The following is a 14,880-nucleotide window of genomic DNA, read 5'->3' as shown; positions in this document are numbered from 1 at the left end:
AAAAAATAAAGATCAGCCTTACAACAGGAAGAGAAAGGAACTTCCTTCTCCGACCCTGTTCCCCCCAAATCCTTACAAAATATTTAGGAGAAATGCTGAAAATTTTTTTGGGGGATCAGGAAGAAAGCCAGCTGTTATCAACATCATACTGGGGATGCCAGCCAGGAAAAGCAATATGAGAAAAAGAAATAAAAGAGACCAGCTCTGGGGAGCCGGCCAGCTCCCGAGCGGAGACTGGTCGACCTGGAGAAGAGCCCTGCTCCCTCCCTTCTCCTCGTGTAAACCCTCGAGCTGCCTGGCCTGCGTCCACCCCCCTAGTCCCCCCAGGCGGGCCCTGCACCAGGCCAGCACCCAGCCCGGCTGGTGTGAGAGCAGGGATGGGGCAGGGAGGCGCCCATACAGAGTGGTGAACGGGAGCAAACACCTGAGAATGGCCTGACCCGGGGACTCCTGGGGGTCAGGACAGGGGACCTGCAGTCTGTGGTCACTCCTGACCTGTGCGTTTGCTAATTTTGTGACTTTCTGTAGGGTTTATACTTCAATTAAAACAAAGGCAGTGTTACTGGGGCAGAGCGTGCAACAGGACGGGACAAGGACTCTTACCGGGGACATCGGCCAAGGTGCGGACGTTGGGCTGAGAGTCAGTGCAAGAGGAGGACGTCTTTGAAGGATCAAACACGTCTTCGAGTTGTTCTTCCAAGGCTTTAAATTTATGCTTTAGATTTCGTATTTCTGTTTCAAGGACCGTAACGTGATCTGCCCCAAAAGACCCAGGAGACACACAGACACGCACGTTTACGCGTCCCTCCACCATCGCCAAGGCAGAGGCCCACGCAGGCTGGTGCTGTCTGTCTCCCAGTGTGTCCCCCACAACGGCCCCTGGCCTGGGTGCTCACTGAGGAGGGCCCCACAGCCCAGCAGACCCTCAGCGTCCCTGCCATGAGCCTTCATGCGCGGTAGCACGGTGTGTCCCCCCGCTGGTGGAGCTGTGCCCTCCGCTCACAGCCGCTCCTGGGCTTCCTAACGCACATGGGGCACAGCTCACCTTGTCTACAGCACAGGACGCCCTGAGTAGAGGCCTGGTGCCCTCGGCCCTGACGCCTGCCCCTCGAACACGGTGCCCAACCAGCTCTCCGTGCCAGCGGAGTCCCGGCTAGAAGTGCCAAGTACACAGCCTTCACCTTCCTCTTCCCCTTTCCCAGTGAAATGCTGTTATCGCACGCAGAAGCACTGACGGAAGATGCTCTCATCAGCGGAAACGCTGCTGTCGTTCTCGGACGTCCTGCTCTAAAGCGGATGCTTGTTTGTAAGACTCTGAGTGCAGCCCATCTTGGACCCAGTGGAGACCCGTGACCCCTGCCCTCCCCTCCCCACTCCTCCTGCTGCCCTCTTCCTTGCTCACCAGGCGCCTCAGCTGCTGCCTCTGGGCTTGGACGGGGCTGCTCTGTGTCGGAGGCCTGAACCCCCGACGGGGCAGGAGGAGGAACGTGGTCACTCAGAGTCTCCATTTCTTTCCTCATCTCCGCAACAGCCCTTCGTAAGCTTGTGTTCTGCTCCTGGAGCCTCTGCATCTCACTGGACGGAAAACTTGCCCTTGTTTCCTCTTCCCGATGCCCGAGGAGCACCTGTCACAAAGGGCAGAGAATGCTTACAGCAGCCGAAGGAGCCCGCGGCTCGTGCCGTCCAGGCCGCTGCGCGCCCCCGCCTCCCGCCGCGTCTGCACTCCCGGCCATGGGGACCCTCCGCCTCAGCGGATGGTGCGGACCCTCCAGTCATCGCAACAACGGGACTGCTCTTGGCCAAAGGCGGTTTTTCCTGACAAACCTGGGGACTCTTTCTTCTCAGTCCCAAAGCTGCCCTGTACCCGCTGGGGCGGCTGGCGTGGAAACACCGGCCAGAACGTGCCTGTGAGGAGCCAGACCGCGCGGGGCCGTCGCCCACTGCAAAGGCTGCTCGCGGGCGTGGGACGGTGCTTCGCTGGCGGCTCCTCAAAGGGGCACACGCGGAGCTGCCACCCGACCCGCGACTCCCCGAAGACACACGTGCACCCAACACCTCGTGCGTGTGTGTTCACGGCGCTTCTCCCAGGAGCCGAACGTGACAACACGAATGTCCCCCAGGGGATGAAGTGACAAAGGACGTGACACACTGAAGGAGCACCAGCTGCAAATGGGAATGAGGCCCTGACACACGCCGGCACAGGCCGGACCGCAAGGGCGCGGCAGGAGGACCGACCGGTGAGCACGAGCACACGGCCGCCCACGGCTTGCCCGGTCCTGCGGCACGCGGCCGCCCGAGCGAAGGAGAGCTACTGCCAAGTGCACGGCCGGGCGGCCTTAGGACCGCAGGCGCGAACAGTCAGCGGCCGCGGGGAAGAGAAGGGCCACAACCATTCACGTCGTGAACCGAAGAATCACAGTGACGGAGACACGCATGTCACAGAGGTGGAAAAAGGACTCAAGGTTGTATGGCACAACCTGACCTCTGTGAAAATGATACGCGCACGGTGACACGTACAAGACCCGCAGGAGAGGCAACGGAGCATCGCAGCGCAGTGCCCGGAAGGTCCCAGCAGGGGCCTCCGTGTCCTCGGCCACCGTACCACCGGGCCCCGGCCGATGCCCTGCCAAGGGGACGCATCACACAGACGAAGGAACAGACGCTCGAGTTAGCGAGGTCCGACCCAGCCACTGCGCTGTCTCCATGTGGCCCCCACGTGCTCAACCTGCCCCCGCGCCAGGCTCTGGCCACTCATTCATTCCCACGAAAGCGTCACGGAAGCTGCAAGAGCCAGTCTGCTCCAGGCCAAACGGGAGCCGCGCGAGGTTGGAGCTGGGCCCGCCTGCTCCCGCAGGCCACCCCGGCGCACCGACATCACTGCACACTCGCTGCGGCCACACATCACTGCTTCCAGAAGGAAGCTCTTTTCCTACTGAACACAGACCCCAGCTTCCCCTCCCAGCCACAGCCCCATCGGCTCGGCTCCGCACCAGCTCTGCCTTCTGGCCCCGGCTCCCCTGCCCCACTCCTCGCCGTGGACCCAGCAGACAGGAAGGGTGGCCTGTTTCCCTGCAAACCCCCAACCTCCCTGTCCTGTGCCCGTCGGAACATCTCCCACAAAACCTCACAGCTGCTCCTGCAGACCCCACAGCAGAATGGGGGACCTGCCGCCAGCCTGGCCCTGCCCAGAGGCTCTATCTGCCGCCTCCAGGGCCGGGACCACCCTCGCAGGGTCTTGGCTTCCTCGTCTGTAGGATGGAATGGTAGCCCAGGCTGCTCCGGGAGCCCCGATCTCGTCTGTGACTTGGCATGGCACAGGCTGTGTGCACCCCTGCACCCTGTACTGTGATGGCCCGTGCGGTGGAGCCCGGAACCATCCCCGCTGGGGGACTGATGTGGTTCCCGCTCAGGCTCCGTGCCTGTTCACTTGGTACCCGTGGAAGACGCCGCCGCACCCCAAGATGCAGCCCCTCGGCACAGCAGGGATGGCGCTGGCTCGCCTCCCTCTCCGCCGCCTGCCGACACACCCACCTGCTGCTCCCACCCTGTGTTTGCTGCGGGCCCCCCTGCACCAGTCAGGCAGCCACACTGGGAACCTGCTAATGGTTACGACACCCCAAAGCAGGCAGACCCACAGCAGACCGGCCGCGTCTGCCAGACACGCGCACGGCATCCTCCCACCCCCAGGCCTGGCTCTAAGCACACACCTCCGACCACGGGGCACGCCAGCTTGTGCCTACGGATGGCCTTGTGGTGTGGCCCGCTATGCCCACTCGCCTTGGCTCCGGGCCCCATGGCCAGGCCCCCTGCACAGACTCAGAGACGTGCGTGTTCAGGGACCGGAGTGGAGTGTTTTCTCAGCGTGGCTGGAGGGACACGAGCAACTTCGTGTGACTTTCAGGTCAGCTCGCGTACGCTCTGCTTCCCGCCTGCTTCAGACACTAACCACAGGGTGAGCGCCGGCCCCAGAGGGCACAGCCAGAGGCTGCGGGGGCCGCCTTCCCCTCTGCAACAAGCGTGAACCACTGCCAGCGAGGACGGGCCCCCAACAGCCTGGCTGATGGGGACACCAGGGCGAGCCGGCCCGCAGCTGTGGCGCTCGTGCCTGTGCGCAGCCCGCACCAGGCTGATGTCAGAGGGTAGGGAAGAGGCTGCGCTGCTGGAAAGACCCGGTACCTGAACAGCTGGGTGAGTGACTTTTCCTAGAGGGACAGAGGTCAGAGTTCTGGACACATGGGCCCTGGAAGCAGGAGGTCAGTGTCCAACAGACCCCCTGGCTCTGCCCTGGAAGCCGCCTCCCCTGCTGGCTTCCCACAGGGGCCTTGTGGGGAGACACACGTGGGCTGGGGCTTCCCGTGTGGCTGGCTGTGGGGGACGTGCCTCAGGCTGGAAGCAGACACTCCCTCGGGGACTCGGCTGGAACCCTTCCCGCCTCCTCCAGCCTCTAGCGAGGACCCGCCCTCCTCGGCGTCCCTCGGTCTGGGGCCACGTCACTCCCGTGTCTGCCTCCGTCCGCACCTGGCCTTCTCCCTGCGTACCTGCCTTCTACATGCTGTGCTTTTCATAAAGACGCCGGTCACACTGGATCAGGACCCACCCTGCTCCGAGTGACCTCCTCTGAGCTGGTCACATCCACCAAGACCCTATTTCCAAGTAAGGTCACACCCTGAAGAGCTGGCCGTCCGGACTGGAACCTGTCCCTTCGGGGCCAGCATTCAGCCCGCGGGCCTCTCACAGTCGCTGTCAGGCTCTGGGCGGCTATCCGTCAGCGAGGACATCTTTGTGCGGAGGACACGGCCACGGCTCTATGTCGGTGGCTCAGATACCACGTGTGGAGACACGTGCCTCTGGGATACATTCTAGGCCCTTAGTTCAGTCCTTCCTGAGAGCCACAGGCTTCAGTTCCAAGAGGGCCGCTGGCTGCACCCGGGGCTCTCCTTCCGGTTGTGTGATGGCAAACCACGTCCTCCAAGGCCAGCACCGACGCTGACAACACTACCGGGACAGGACGCATTCCTCACAGCTTTCCAAGCGAGGAAGCGACCCGGCTCTGCGGCCAGTAATGTGGCCATATCACAGAGGAACACTCTGGTGCGTGTCCCTGCCACCCGCCGGGCCCTCCCTGTGAGCCTTCCCGCTGCCTTGCGCAGCCAAGGTTGAAGGAGCCCCTGCTCTCATGGACCATGTCCTCCTTGAGGCTGTGCTCCCGCCTGGCTGTCCAGACAGGCGCCAGGTCAGTGTCCTGGGTGCTGACGATTCTCATGAATGACCAAGCTCTGGCTCTGAGCTGGGACGTAAAACTCCTGACGGAAGCAGCGGAGGTCCTGGGTTGCACACACAGGCTGGGACAAGTTAGGAACGTGTACGTGTGTTTTAGTGAGCTCTACACCCAACGTGGGGCTCAAACTCACGACCCCAAGATCAAAAGTCACATGCTCTACAGGCTGAGTGTGCCGGGCGCCCCAAATTACACATATCTTAACACTGCTTAGGAGCTGACCTATGGACACGTGGCCACGGCGTCGTCTTGGAGGAAACCTTGCCCGCCTGGGTTCCTATGACGAGCCAGAAGTCTGAGCAGCTGCTGCCTTTGGGGTGGGGATCGGGACCAATGGGAAGGGGCGTGGGGACCTTTCCGGCGTGACGGAAATGCTGTTTCTTGTCGGAGGGCTGGGTCCCACGGGCACATTCACGGCAAACACACTGACCTGTGTGCACTGAAGATCTGTGTGCTTCACCGTGTGTCACACAGGAGCCATTCACAGGCCTGGGGAGTCTTCTGCCTGCCCCTCCTGCTCTCGCTCCCCCGGCCCCACGCTGCCCCTGCCCCTCTGGCCGCGGACCTCGGAGCCCAGCCCGCTCCTTCCAAACTGTTCCAAAGGGTCCCCGCGTCCTGGGCCACGGCACTGGCCTCAGCATCGGAGGACCCAAGGGCCAGGACACCAAGTCCTCGGGCAGGCCTGGTGCAGTGAGGTACCCAGGCCGTCCCTGCAGACGGGATCACGGCACACAGCGACCCCCCACAACAGCTCCACAGAGAAGGCCACGGCAGCAACGTTAACACTACCCGTCTGTATGGAAGAATGTTGGAATGTGGGGTTTTTTGAGATTTCGAGAACTAAAGATGTGCAGCAGTGTCTGGGCGCAGGGTCCCCTCAGCTCTTTCAGGAGCCAGATTAGCCTCGTGGCGCTGACAGACACTGGCTGAGAAGACCGACCTCCCGCTGGGGTCTGTGTGGCCCTATTCTCCCACGGCCACCGCTGAGGGGAGGCTCAAGGAGCAGGCTGCTGTGTTCCTGGGAGGGCTCCGGGAGGACGGCGGTGGCACTGACCTGCACCTCCTTCTCGGGAAGGAGGCCGCGTGTCCTCAAAGCCTGCACGGCCTGGTCTCTCTCCAGCTTCACGGCCTTGAGCACCCCCTCCTGGTCACGCAGTGTCCGCTCCGTCTCCTGGAGCTTGGCAGCCGCCTGGGGAGAGATGTGGGACTCAGTGCCCGCTGGGAGGGTGACAAGGCAGCAGCCGACTCTCAGGTCCTTCCCGGGGAGCAGACAGCAGGTGCACAAGCGAGAAGCCCCCGGGCCCAGGACCACGCGGTGCACGGGGCCGGCTGAGGGCCGCCCCAGACTCAGATGTGGCCCTCCCAGCACACAGGAGCCAGGGACCCTCCCAGCACCAGTTACGGGAACAGCTCGTGCAGTAAGAACCAAGAGGCCCTCAAAGGCTGTGGGCAGGACAGGGACACCTTCGGCTGCTCTAATCATCGTTACACGGCACGCTGCTCGGTGACGCTCAGCATCTCCCAATCCCAGTGACAATGTGGTGACAGCCCAGAGCCCTCATCCAGGAGCCACAGGGTGCTCCCAGGCCCTCCCAGCGCACGACGACACCCGACAAGCCCAGGGACGCAGACCTGATCCCGCGCCTCGCTCAGGGCCCGAATCAGGTCCTCGGCCTTGCGGTAGTGGTCCCTCTCCACGGCGTCACAGTGCTGCCGCCAGTCCAGCTCCAGCTGCGCCTTCTCGCGCTCCAGGCCCCGCTCCCTCTCCTCGGCTGCGGACAGCTGCTGCTTGTACCTCGGGGACAGGACAAGCACAGAGGTTAGTGTCTTGCACATGAAGCAAAGGTGGCGGGCGGGGGGAGGGCGCCACACACTGCGGTCGGGCCCCTCCAGGCTGGCCCATTCCCAGGTACTTGCGGACACACGGCATGCCAGGGGGTGGGGGCGCGCAGCCGGGAGGGGTCCCTGCAGCGTGGACACGGAGGGCAGGCTTGGGTTGAGACAAGAGCAGCCAGCAAGGACCCCCAGCTCTGAGGAAGCCAGCACCACGGAAGACCAAACTCAAGAAACACAAGAACCCGTCTGGAAGAAGAGAAGGAAGAAAGCCAACACACTTGGGGGAAAGAAGGAGAAGTGGTTCCAGCAGAGAAATGTGAGAAGGTTTCAGAGTGACCGCTGGAGAGCTTGGAGCCCCCGGGACAGAGAGAGCCTCCAGGACTCAGAGGACCGACGCCCATCTCCGAGCAGGTCCAGGGAGATCAGAACCAAGCAAGCAAAGGAGAAAACCCAGCACAACCCGGGGAGACACATGTCCTCGGACCAGACTGGCTCGCCAAGCACTCATCCGGGGAGCCTTATGGAGGCGCACGCATAGACGCCGCGCACAGAGCTGGCCCAGGATGAAAAGCCTCAGGGGAGACAGAGTGTGTGCCAGACGGGTCCCAGGCCTCTCGTCGGCCGCGTGGGGGCAACGCATGGTGGTGGCTCTGGACGGCCTCCCCCCAAGGGTGGCCGGGGTGTGCACGATGGGATGGGCGTGCCCCTGACCAGATGAGGCCACGCAAGGTCCCGCCTTGCCCACAGGAGGGAGTTCCCCGCCACCCGAGAAGCCACAGTGTCAGGCCCTGCAAACACCTCTGGGGCTCATGGCCACTGGGAAGGATCCCCCACCAGCCTGAAAGAGCCTGGAAGGAAGGGTCGGCCTGGCTGATGTTGTGGCCCCAGACTCATGAGACCCTGTGCCGGGGACACAGCTGAGCCGAGCCAGACTCCTGACCACAGACACAGAGACAGTAAGTGGGTGTTGTTCATGCCACTAAGTTAGCAGTGATTTGTTCCAGAGCAACAATAAAGTAACACACGACGAGTTCCAAATCCGGCGGAAGGGGCTCCTGGGTCACTCAGTCAGGCGTCTGCCCTCGGCTCAGATCATGATCCTGGGGTCCTGGGATCGAGCCCCAAGTCAGGCTCCCTGCCCAGCGGGGACCCTGCTCCTCCCTCTGCCGCGACTCCCCCTGCTTGTGCCCTTGCTGTCTCTCTCTGTCAAACACATAAATAAAATATTTTTAAAAACCCAGGGGAAAGCGATTTGGAATTTGGCATTCTAAACCCAGCAAAATCAGCACTGACACAAGAAGGCAGAGATGGGACATCCTCAGACACAAAAGCTCAGAGCAGCGGGACAGGGCTTCGCAAACGTGGCGAAAGCCCGCTTGTTTATTTCTTTAGAAGGTTTATTTATTTTTGAGAGGGAGAAACACAAGCCGGTGAAGGGGCAGAGGGAGAGAGAGAATCTCAGCAGACTCCCCGCTGAGCACAGGGCCTGACGTGGGGCTGGATCCCATGACCCTGAGATCGCCACCTGGGCGGAAACCAAGAGTCGGACGCTCGACCGACTGAGCCAGGTGCCAGCGGGTTGTTTGTTTTTAAATGAGCGCTGACGGCCGTAGCTCTGTAGAACGGCAGGAAAGGCCACAACGCTGTCGCGTCACCACGAAGTCCTGGAGCGCCTGTGCTCCCTGCACGTGGGTCCCGTGGGGCAGGAGCAGACACAGAGTGTGTTCTCTGTCCACAGCAGAAGTGAATTAAAACCAGTAACAGGAAGATATCTGGAGATCTCACAATGACGGGAAACCCAGCAACACATTTCTCAACAGCCACTGACCGAGGAAGAATCACAAGGAAAATTACGAAGTGTTTTTTTTTTTTTTTTTTTTTTTTTTTTTTTTTTTTTTAAATTACGAAGTATTTTTAACTGAATCATACCAAAACTGGTGGACGGCAGCGGAGTAGTGTTCAGAAGGACACGCCCAGCACGAAATGCTTACGTTTCTCAGACAGGCAGAGCCAAGGCCCCGCCGTCCTCAGCTGTGAAAAGAACGTCCAATGGCGCCAAGCGAAGCAGAAGGCGTAGAGCTGAGAGGGGAAGAGCCCAGAGAACGGCGCGGGGGCTGTCTGAAAAGACCTGGAGCATCGGCAGGTCTCCAGCGAGACTGACCCGAACAGCAGAGACGGTGGCGACCGGCTGTGCGCACAGCGGGGAGACAAACCCCAGGAGCGATCCCGGGCCCATGAAGTCAGCAACGACACGGGCAAACCCCCAAAAGACTCGAAGTCGCAAACTGACACAGAAACACGGAACACCTGCAGCAAGCCCGCGGAGAAGCCGGAGGCGAGGTGCCCCCAGGTGGCACGTGGAGGGGGGGAGGCTGTGGGGCTGGGGCGCGAGGAGGGGGTGCCAGCCGGCCAGGGCCAGGTCTCAGGTCTCGGCTGCGGGGACAGCAGAGCAGGCACATGCCGGTCAAGACTCACCGACCGTACGGTGGAAACAAGTGCGTCTCATTACATCTCAGCGACTCAAGAAAGCAAGTGTGCTCTTGACTCAAGCATTCACTCCACCTGGGGACAGCAGCAGCCGCCCCAGAGACCAGAAGCAGCGACTGTCCCCACAGGACCAAGCAGCAGGAACACTGCCGTGTGCCTGCGACAGACCCGAGCCCACTCCCACGGCAGGGCCTTCTGGGGCCACCCTCCGTCACCCCATCCCCTCGCCCCCCTCTCACGACGCGACGTTCCTCTTCTTCCTGTTTCCTGTCTTTCTCCCTCAGTGGGCTATGAGGCCAGGGCCTGGATTCGGTTCCCTTTTGTACCCCTAGTGCCAGAAGGAGGCACGCAGTGGAAAGACCCCTTGGGGAAGCTGTGGGGACAGTCACCTTCCAATGTCCTGCTGACATCTGGCCAGATGTGCCTTGAGTTCCACTGCCTCTGCCTGCAGCGACTGAATCTGGAGGTCCTTGGAGATCATCTCCTTGGACAGCTCAGCGATCTGGGCATCCCGGCCGGTTCTTAGAGCCAACGCGTCTTCCCGAAGTCTGCACGAAGAAGGGAGGCCGCATGAATGCAGGCGTGGCGCTCGCTCGAGCTTTCTTTTCCACGGTGCCCCCAACGCGCACACCCCCGCACGTGCACGCCGCCCTGGGAGGAAGTCTGCACGCCAGCATCTCCCCGTCAGGGTGGGGCCTTCCTCACCCAGACGAGGAAACGGTCCTACCTGAGCAGAAGCACCCGCCCACCCATCCCGCCGACCCAGCTGCCCGCTGAACTCCTACGACACGCTAAGTCCACACCAGCCGTGCAGGGCAGACGTGAGCCATGGGGTGGTGTCGCTGGGCTCACCTGTGCCACGCCTCGCGCAGCCCTCTACGTCGGGACACACGTTTGCAAATTCAACAGTGACATGAGCTTGTACAGAAACCCCTCCTCCACCTGGCAGAATTCCTAAAACTTGGATAATATCCCCAGAATAAAAACCCTAGAGAAGACACCTAGAGCTGCTGCCCAGGGAAGTGTTGACGGCACTGAAGGCCCCTGGGGTTCACTCCGTCCGCAGCCCAGTCATCAAGGAAGAGGCACTGGGCCGCCCCCTCTGGAGGAAAGCAAGCCCGGGGGGCAAGCGTCCATTCTCGGAGCCCCGCTGCCTGAGGCGCCACAGGCGTCTCAGAGGACGAGGAAGGTCTGTCAACACAGAGTTCCAGCTTGACTCTTAGCCACTGGAAAAAAACCATTTTTCTTCATATGCTTTCAACAAATTATTTCTAGTACAATGCATACAAACTCACCCTGACCTCATACCTGCTCTAATGTCTGGAAGGGCTACACAAGCGGGGCGCCTGGGTGGCTCAGTGGGTTAAGCCTCTGCCTTCGGCTCAGGTCATGGTCTCAGGGTCCTGGGATCGAGCCCCGCATCCGGCTCTCTGCTCAGCGGGGAGCCTGCTTCCCCCCGCCCCCAACCCCTGCCTGCCTCTCTGCCTGCTTGTGATCTCTGTCTCAAACAAAAAAATAAAACCTTTAAAACAATAAAATAAAATAAAGGAAGGGCTGCACGAAGTTGGAAGCTTCAGTACGCACCCAGGTAAGACGGCACACAGGCACAGGAGCTGGTCTGAAGTGAGAGGTAGCTTCAAAATTTAGCGCCCAAATATGCAAAATATCTCCATATTCATTTTTTTCAAAAATTACTAGTTCTTATTCTGATTACTTGTTACTGATGCAACATGTGATTGGGTTAAACAGTCTCCCCTCTCTTTTTGTGCCTTAACTGTGGACACTGCAAAGCGGCCCCACCCATGGGGCCAGTCATGACTATGTTGCAGGTAATACGGCGACAGAGAACACAGGCGGGTTCCCATAAAGCTTCTCGGGGCCACGGCCTCTCTACTGTGGCACTCACGACCCACTGCCCCCAGGAAAATTATCACAAATACGCCCAAAGAAATAGATCAAAATATGGGGTGTTTTTGTCGCTGGTTTTCAAACAGCATATGTCTCAGTAGGAGAAGACACAGACTGTCCGGGGCACAGTGGCCCCAGGCAGCACCCGTGTCCCAGGCCACTTGGAGCACCAGTGAGGAACACAAGGACAGACACGTCGGAAGGTAAGAGCTGGTGGAAGGAGGCCGGCCCTGGGCCTCAGGTGAGGAAGTGCTGTAGATGCGGCTGGCAGCCGCGAGAAGGGCCCACACAGAGCCTCGCAGCCCGTGCGCCCATCACACTGTCACTTCTGCGTCTCTCACTGCTGCTCCTTGTGTTGAACAGGTTGAGCACCACCGTGCGTCCAATCTAAGGAAAGCTTCCTGAAGGAGCGCTAGCTTCCCGGTGCTGCACGGTTGTAAGAACCATCTTCCCCTGACGGAGACGTAACTGGGCAGAGCACCCTCCCTAGAACGCAGCCAGGCTCATTCCCCAAACAGATAGGAAAAGCCAGTTGCTAGACACGGTGAACAGTGGCCAATGGCCGATTTAGCTGGCTTGATCAGACGGTTTCAGTAAACACAGCTTCTCCAAGTATCAGCTCCTCACTGGTGGCCGGGAGACGAGTCCAATCCCCAGTTCTGTTCCCAGAGGTTCTACACGCCAGCCCGCCTGCCCAGACGCTGCCCATGGAGCCCGCCGGCCTGCATGTACACCATGTGCAGTGCAGTAAGCACACCCGCTTACAGTCATGCCTGGCTGAGACACTGGGAAGAAAATTCCAGTTAAGAAGAAACCAGTGGAGGGGTACCTGGGGGGCTCAGTGGGTTAAAGGCTCTGCCTTTGGCTCAGGTCATGATCTCGGGGTCCTAGGATCGAGCCCCACATCGGGCTCTTTGCTTGGCGGAGAGCCTGCTTCTCCCTCTCTCTCTGCCTGCCTCTGCCTGCTTATGATCTCTCTCTGTCAAATAAATAAATAAATCTTTAAGAAGAAGAAGAAGAAGAAACCAGTGGACTACTACGCAGCCATCAAACCCCCCCAAATCCTGCCTTTTGCAAAGACACAGATGGAACTAGAGGGTGTTATGCTGAGCGAAGTCAGTCAGTCGGAGAAAGACAGTTACCATATGATCTTACTGATACGAGGAATTTGAGAAACAAGACAGAGCAGCAAAGGGGAAGGGAAGGAAAAACAAAACAAGACGAAATCAGGGGGAGACAAACTGTAAGAGACCTTTACCCATTGGAAACAGACCGAGAGTGGCTGGAGGGCCGGGACTGGGCGGCCGGGGGCACTGGGTGACGGGCACTGAGGAGGACACGGGATGCGATGAGCACCGGGTGTTGTGAGCAACCGACGTGTCACTGACCTCCGTCCCTGAAACTAATAGTTCACTCTGTGTAAATTAATTGAATTTAAATAGAAAAATAAAGTTAAAAAAAAAAAAAGAAACCAGTTGATGGAGAAATTGGAATCCTTGTGCTAAACAGTGCATTTGCTGTGAAAACCAGTCTGGCTGCTCCTCAAAAAGTTAACCATAGGGGAACCCGGGGGGCTCTGTCAGTTGAGCCGCTGCCGTCGGCTCAGATCCTGGTCTCAGGGTCCTGGGATCGAGCTCCACATCGGGGTCCCTGCTCAGCGGGGAGCCTGCTTCTCCCTCTACCTCTGTTCCTCCTGCTTTACTCTCACAGTCTCGGACAAATAAATAAATAAAATCTTAAAAAAAAGTCAAACGCAGATTTACCATACGATCCAGCAATCCACCTTCCAGGTGTTCCCCCCCACCCCAGTGAACAGGCACCCGCACACCCACGCTCGCGGCAACACTGTTCACGACAGCCACGAGGTGGAAACAACCCAAGTGTCCACGGACAGATGAATGGGTACAGTGTGGTCCAGCCAGGCAGCCAGGGAAAGGAAGGACGCCCTGTCACCTGCCCCAGCACCGGTGGACCCAGGAGGCGCGACGGCCAGTGGAATACGCCAGTCGCCGAAGGACAGACACTGCAGGATCCCGCCCAGACGAGGGACCGAGAATTGTCAACGTCCTGGAGACACAGCGTGGACGGTGGGTCCCAGGAGGTGGGGGAGGGGAACAGGAAGAGACATTTGGTGGCCATACAATGCAGCCAACTGTGCACTTTAAATGGCCAAGATGGTAAATGTCACACGATGCACATTGTACCACAATCGCATACGTCCACACACACGCACACACGGCGCGGTCTGAAGACGAGACGAGGAGAAGGCAGCCGGAGGAGAAGGACCAGAGACCAAACCCTCCCGGGCCCTGGCGGGTGCCATCAGCCACCGGGCCCTCCCACGCGCGCTCACCTGTCCAGGGCGGCGTCCTTCTCCCTCAGCGTGTCCCCCTGCCTCCACTCGGCCCGGCGCAGCTGCAGCTCGAGGGCCTCACAGCGGGCCTGCACCTCCCGGGCCCGGGCCTCCAGGGCCTGCAGCTGCTCCGCGTGGGCGCCCTTCACAGCCACCAGAGCCGCGTCCCTCTCCCTGGCCAGACGGTCCAGCTCCTCGTGCCTGGAACACAGGCAGGTGTCACAGTGGTGCATGGCCCCGCTCGGTCCCCAGTCCACACATGCCTCTCCCGTGCTCAGGGGCTGCTGTCCTGGGACCTGAGCCGTGGCGCGTCCCGCCCGGCCACCGCGGCAGCGGCCACTGGAGTGCGCGCTCGCACTGCTCAGGCAAACACTGGCTGAAGGGCTCTTAGAGGCCGGGTCCCTGGGCGACTCTGGAGCTGACGCCCCCAGAAGACAGACGGCAGCAACAGGGGCTCTGGTCAAGCAGTGCCACCGATGCCCCCACCAGCTTTCCTACTGACCCTGAAAGCAGGGCACAGCTCAGCAGCCGTCTGTCACCCAGAACCCTAAGGCTGTCCCTGTGACTGGGGACCGCAGGACGCTGGCTGCTTTTCTTTTTTTTTTCCAAGATTTTATTCATTTATTACAGACAGAGATAATGCAAGCACAGGGGAGTTGGAAGGGAACTGAGCAGGGAGCCTGGCGTGAGGCTCGATCCCAGGACCCGGGGTCTCCTGACCTGAGCCGAAGGCAGACGCTTAACGACTGAGCCCCCCAGGCGCCCCTTCCATTAGCATTTTTCAGTGAGATGGTGAAGCCTCATTCAACGAGGTCACGTTAACATACTTCTCACTCTAGTTACAATCAGGCTTCACCTACCCATGTTGCCATCTGCTCCGTGTTTTCTACCCTCCGTCAGCAAACACACGAACGCGCGCTGGCGTCCAGCAGCACAGGCCTTTCCCTCGTGGAACCGGGAGACGTCTGATCGCGACGGCTGCGGAAGGAGCAGACTCACTTCCGAGCTGCACCGCGCG

At 60.2% G+C, this 14,880-nt stretch overlaps 1 protein-coding gene across 1 annotated transcript in view; it reads right to left on the bottom strand.

Annotated features, from left to right (window-relative positions):
- The window catches only part of CCDC57 (coiled-coil domain containing 57), a 52,635-nt gene that overhangs the window by 23,492 nt on the left and 14,263 nt on the right, over positions 1 to 14,880 (bottom strand). The window contains 6 exon segments of the mRNA XM_032870337.1: positions 604 to 756; positions 1,403 to 1,625; positions 6,333 to 6,467; positions 6,911 to 7,073; positions 9,991 to 10,149; positions 13,863 to 14,063. Coding sequence (XP_032726228.1) covers positions 604 to 756; positions 1,403 to 1,625; positions 6,333 to 6,467; positions 6,911 to 7,073; positions 9,991 to 10,149; positions 13,863 to 14,063 — 1,034 coding nt within the window.

Source organism: Lontra canadensis, unplaced genomic scaffold, assembly GCF_010015895.1.
Source record: "Lontra canadensis isolate GAN:19392208 unplaced genomic scaffold, GSC_riverotter_1.0 scaffold41, whole genome shotgun sequence".
NCBI lineage: Eukaryota > Metazoa > Chordata > Mammalia > Carnivora > Mustelidae > Lontra > Lontra canadensis.
The sequence above is the reverse complement of the archived record's forward strand: the minus strand, read 5'-3'. Positions and strand labels throughout refer to the sequence as shown.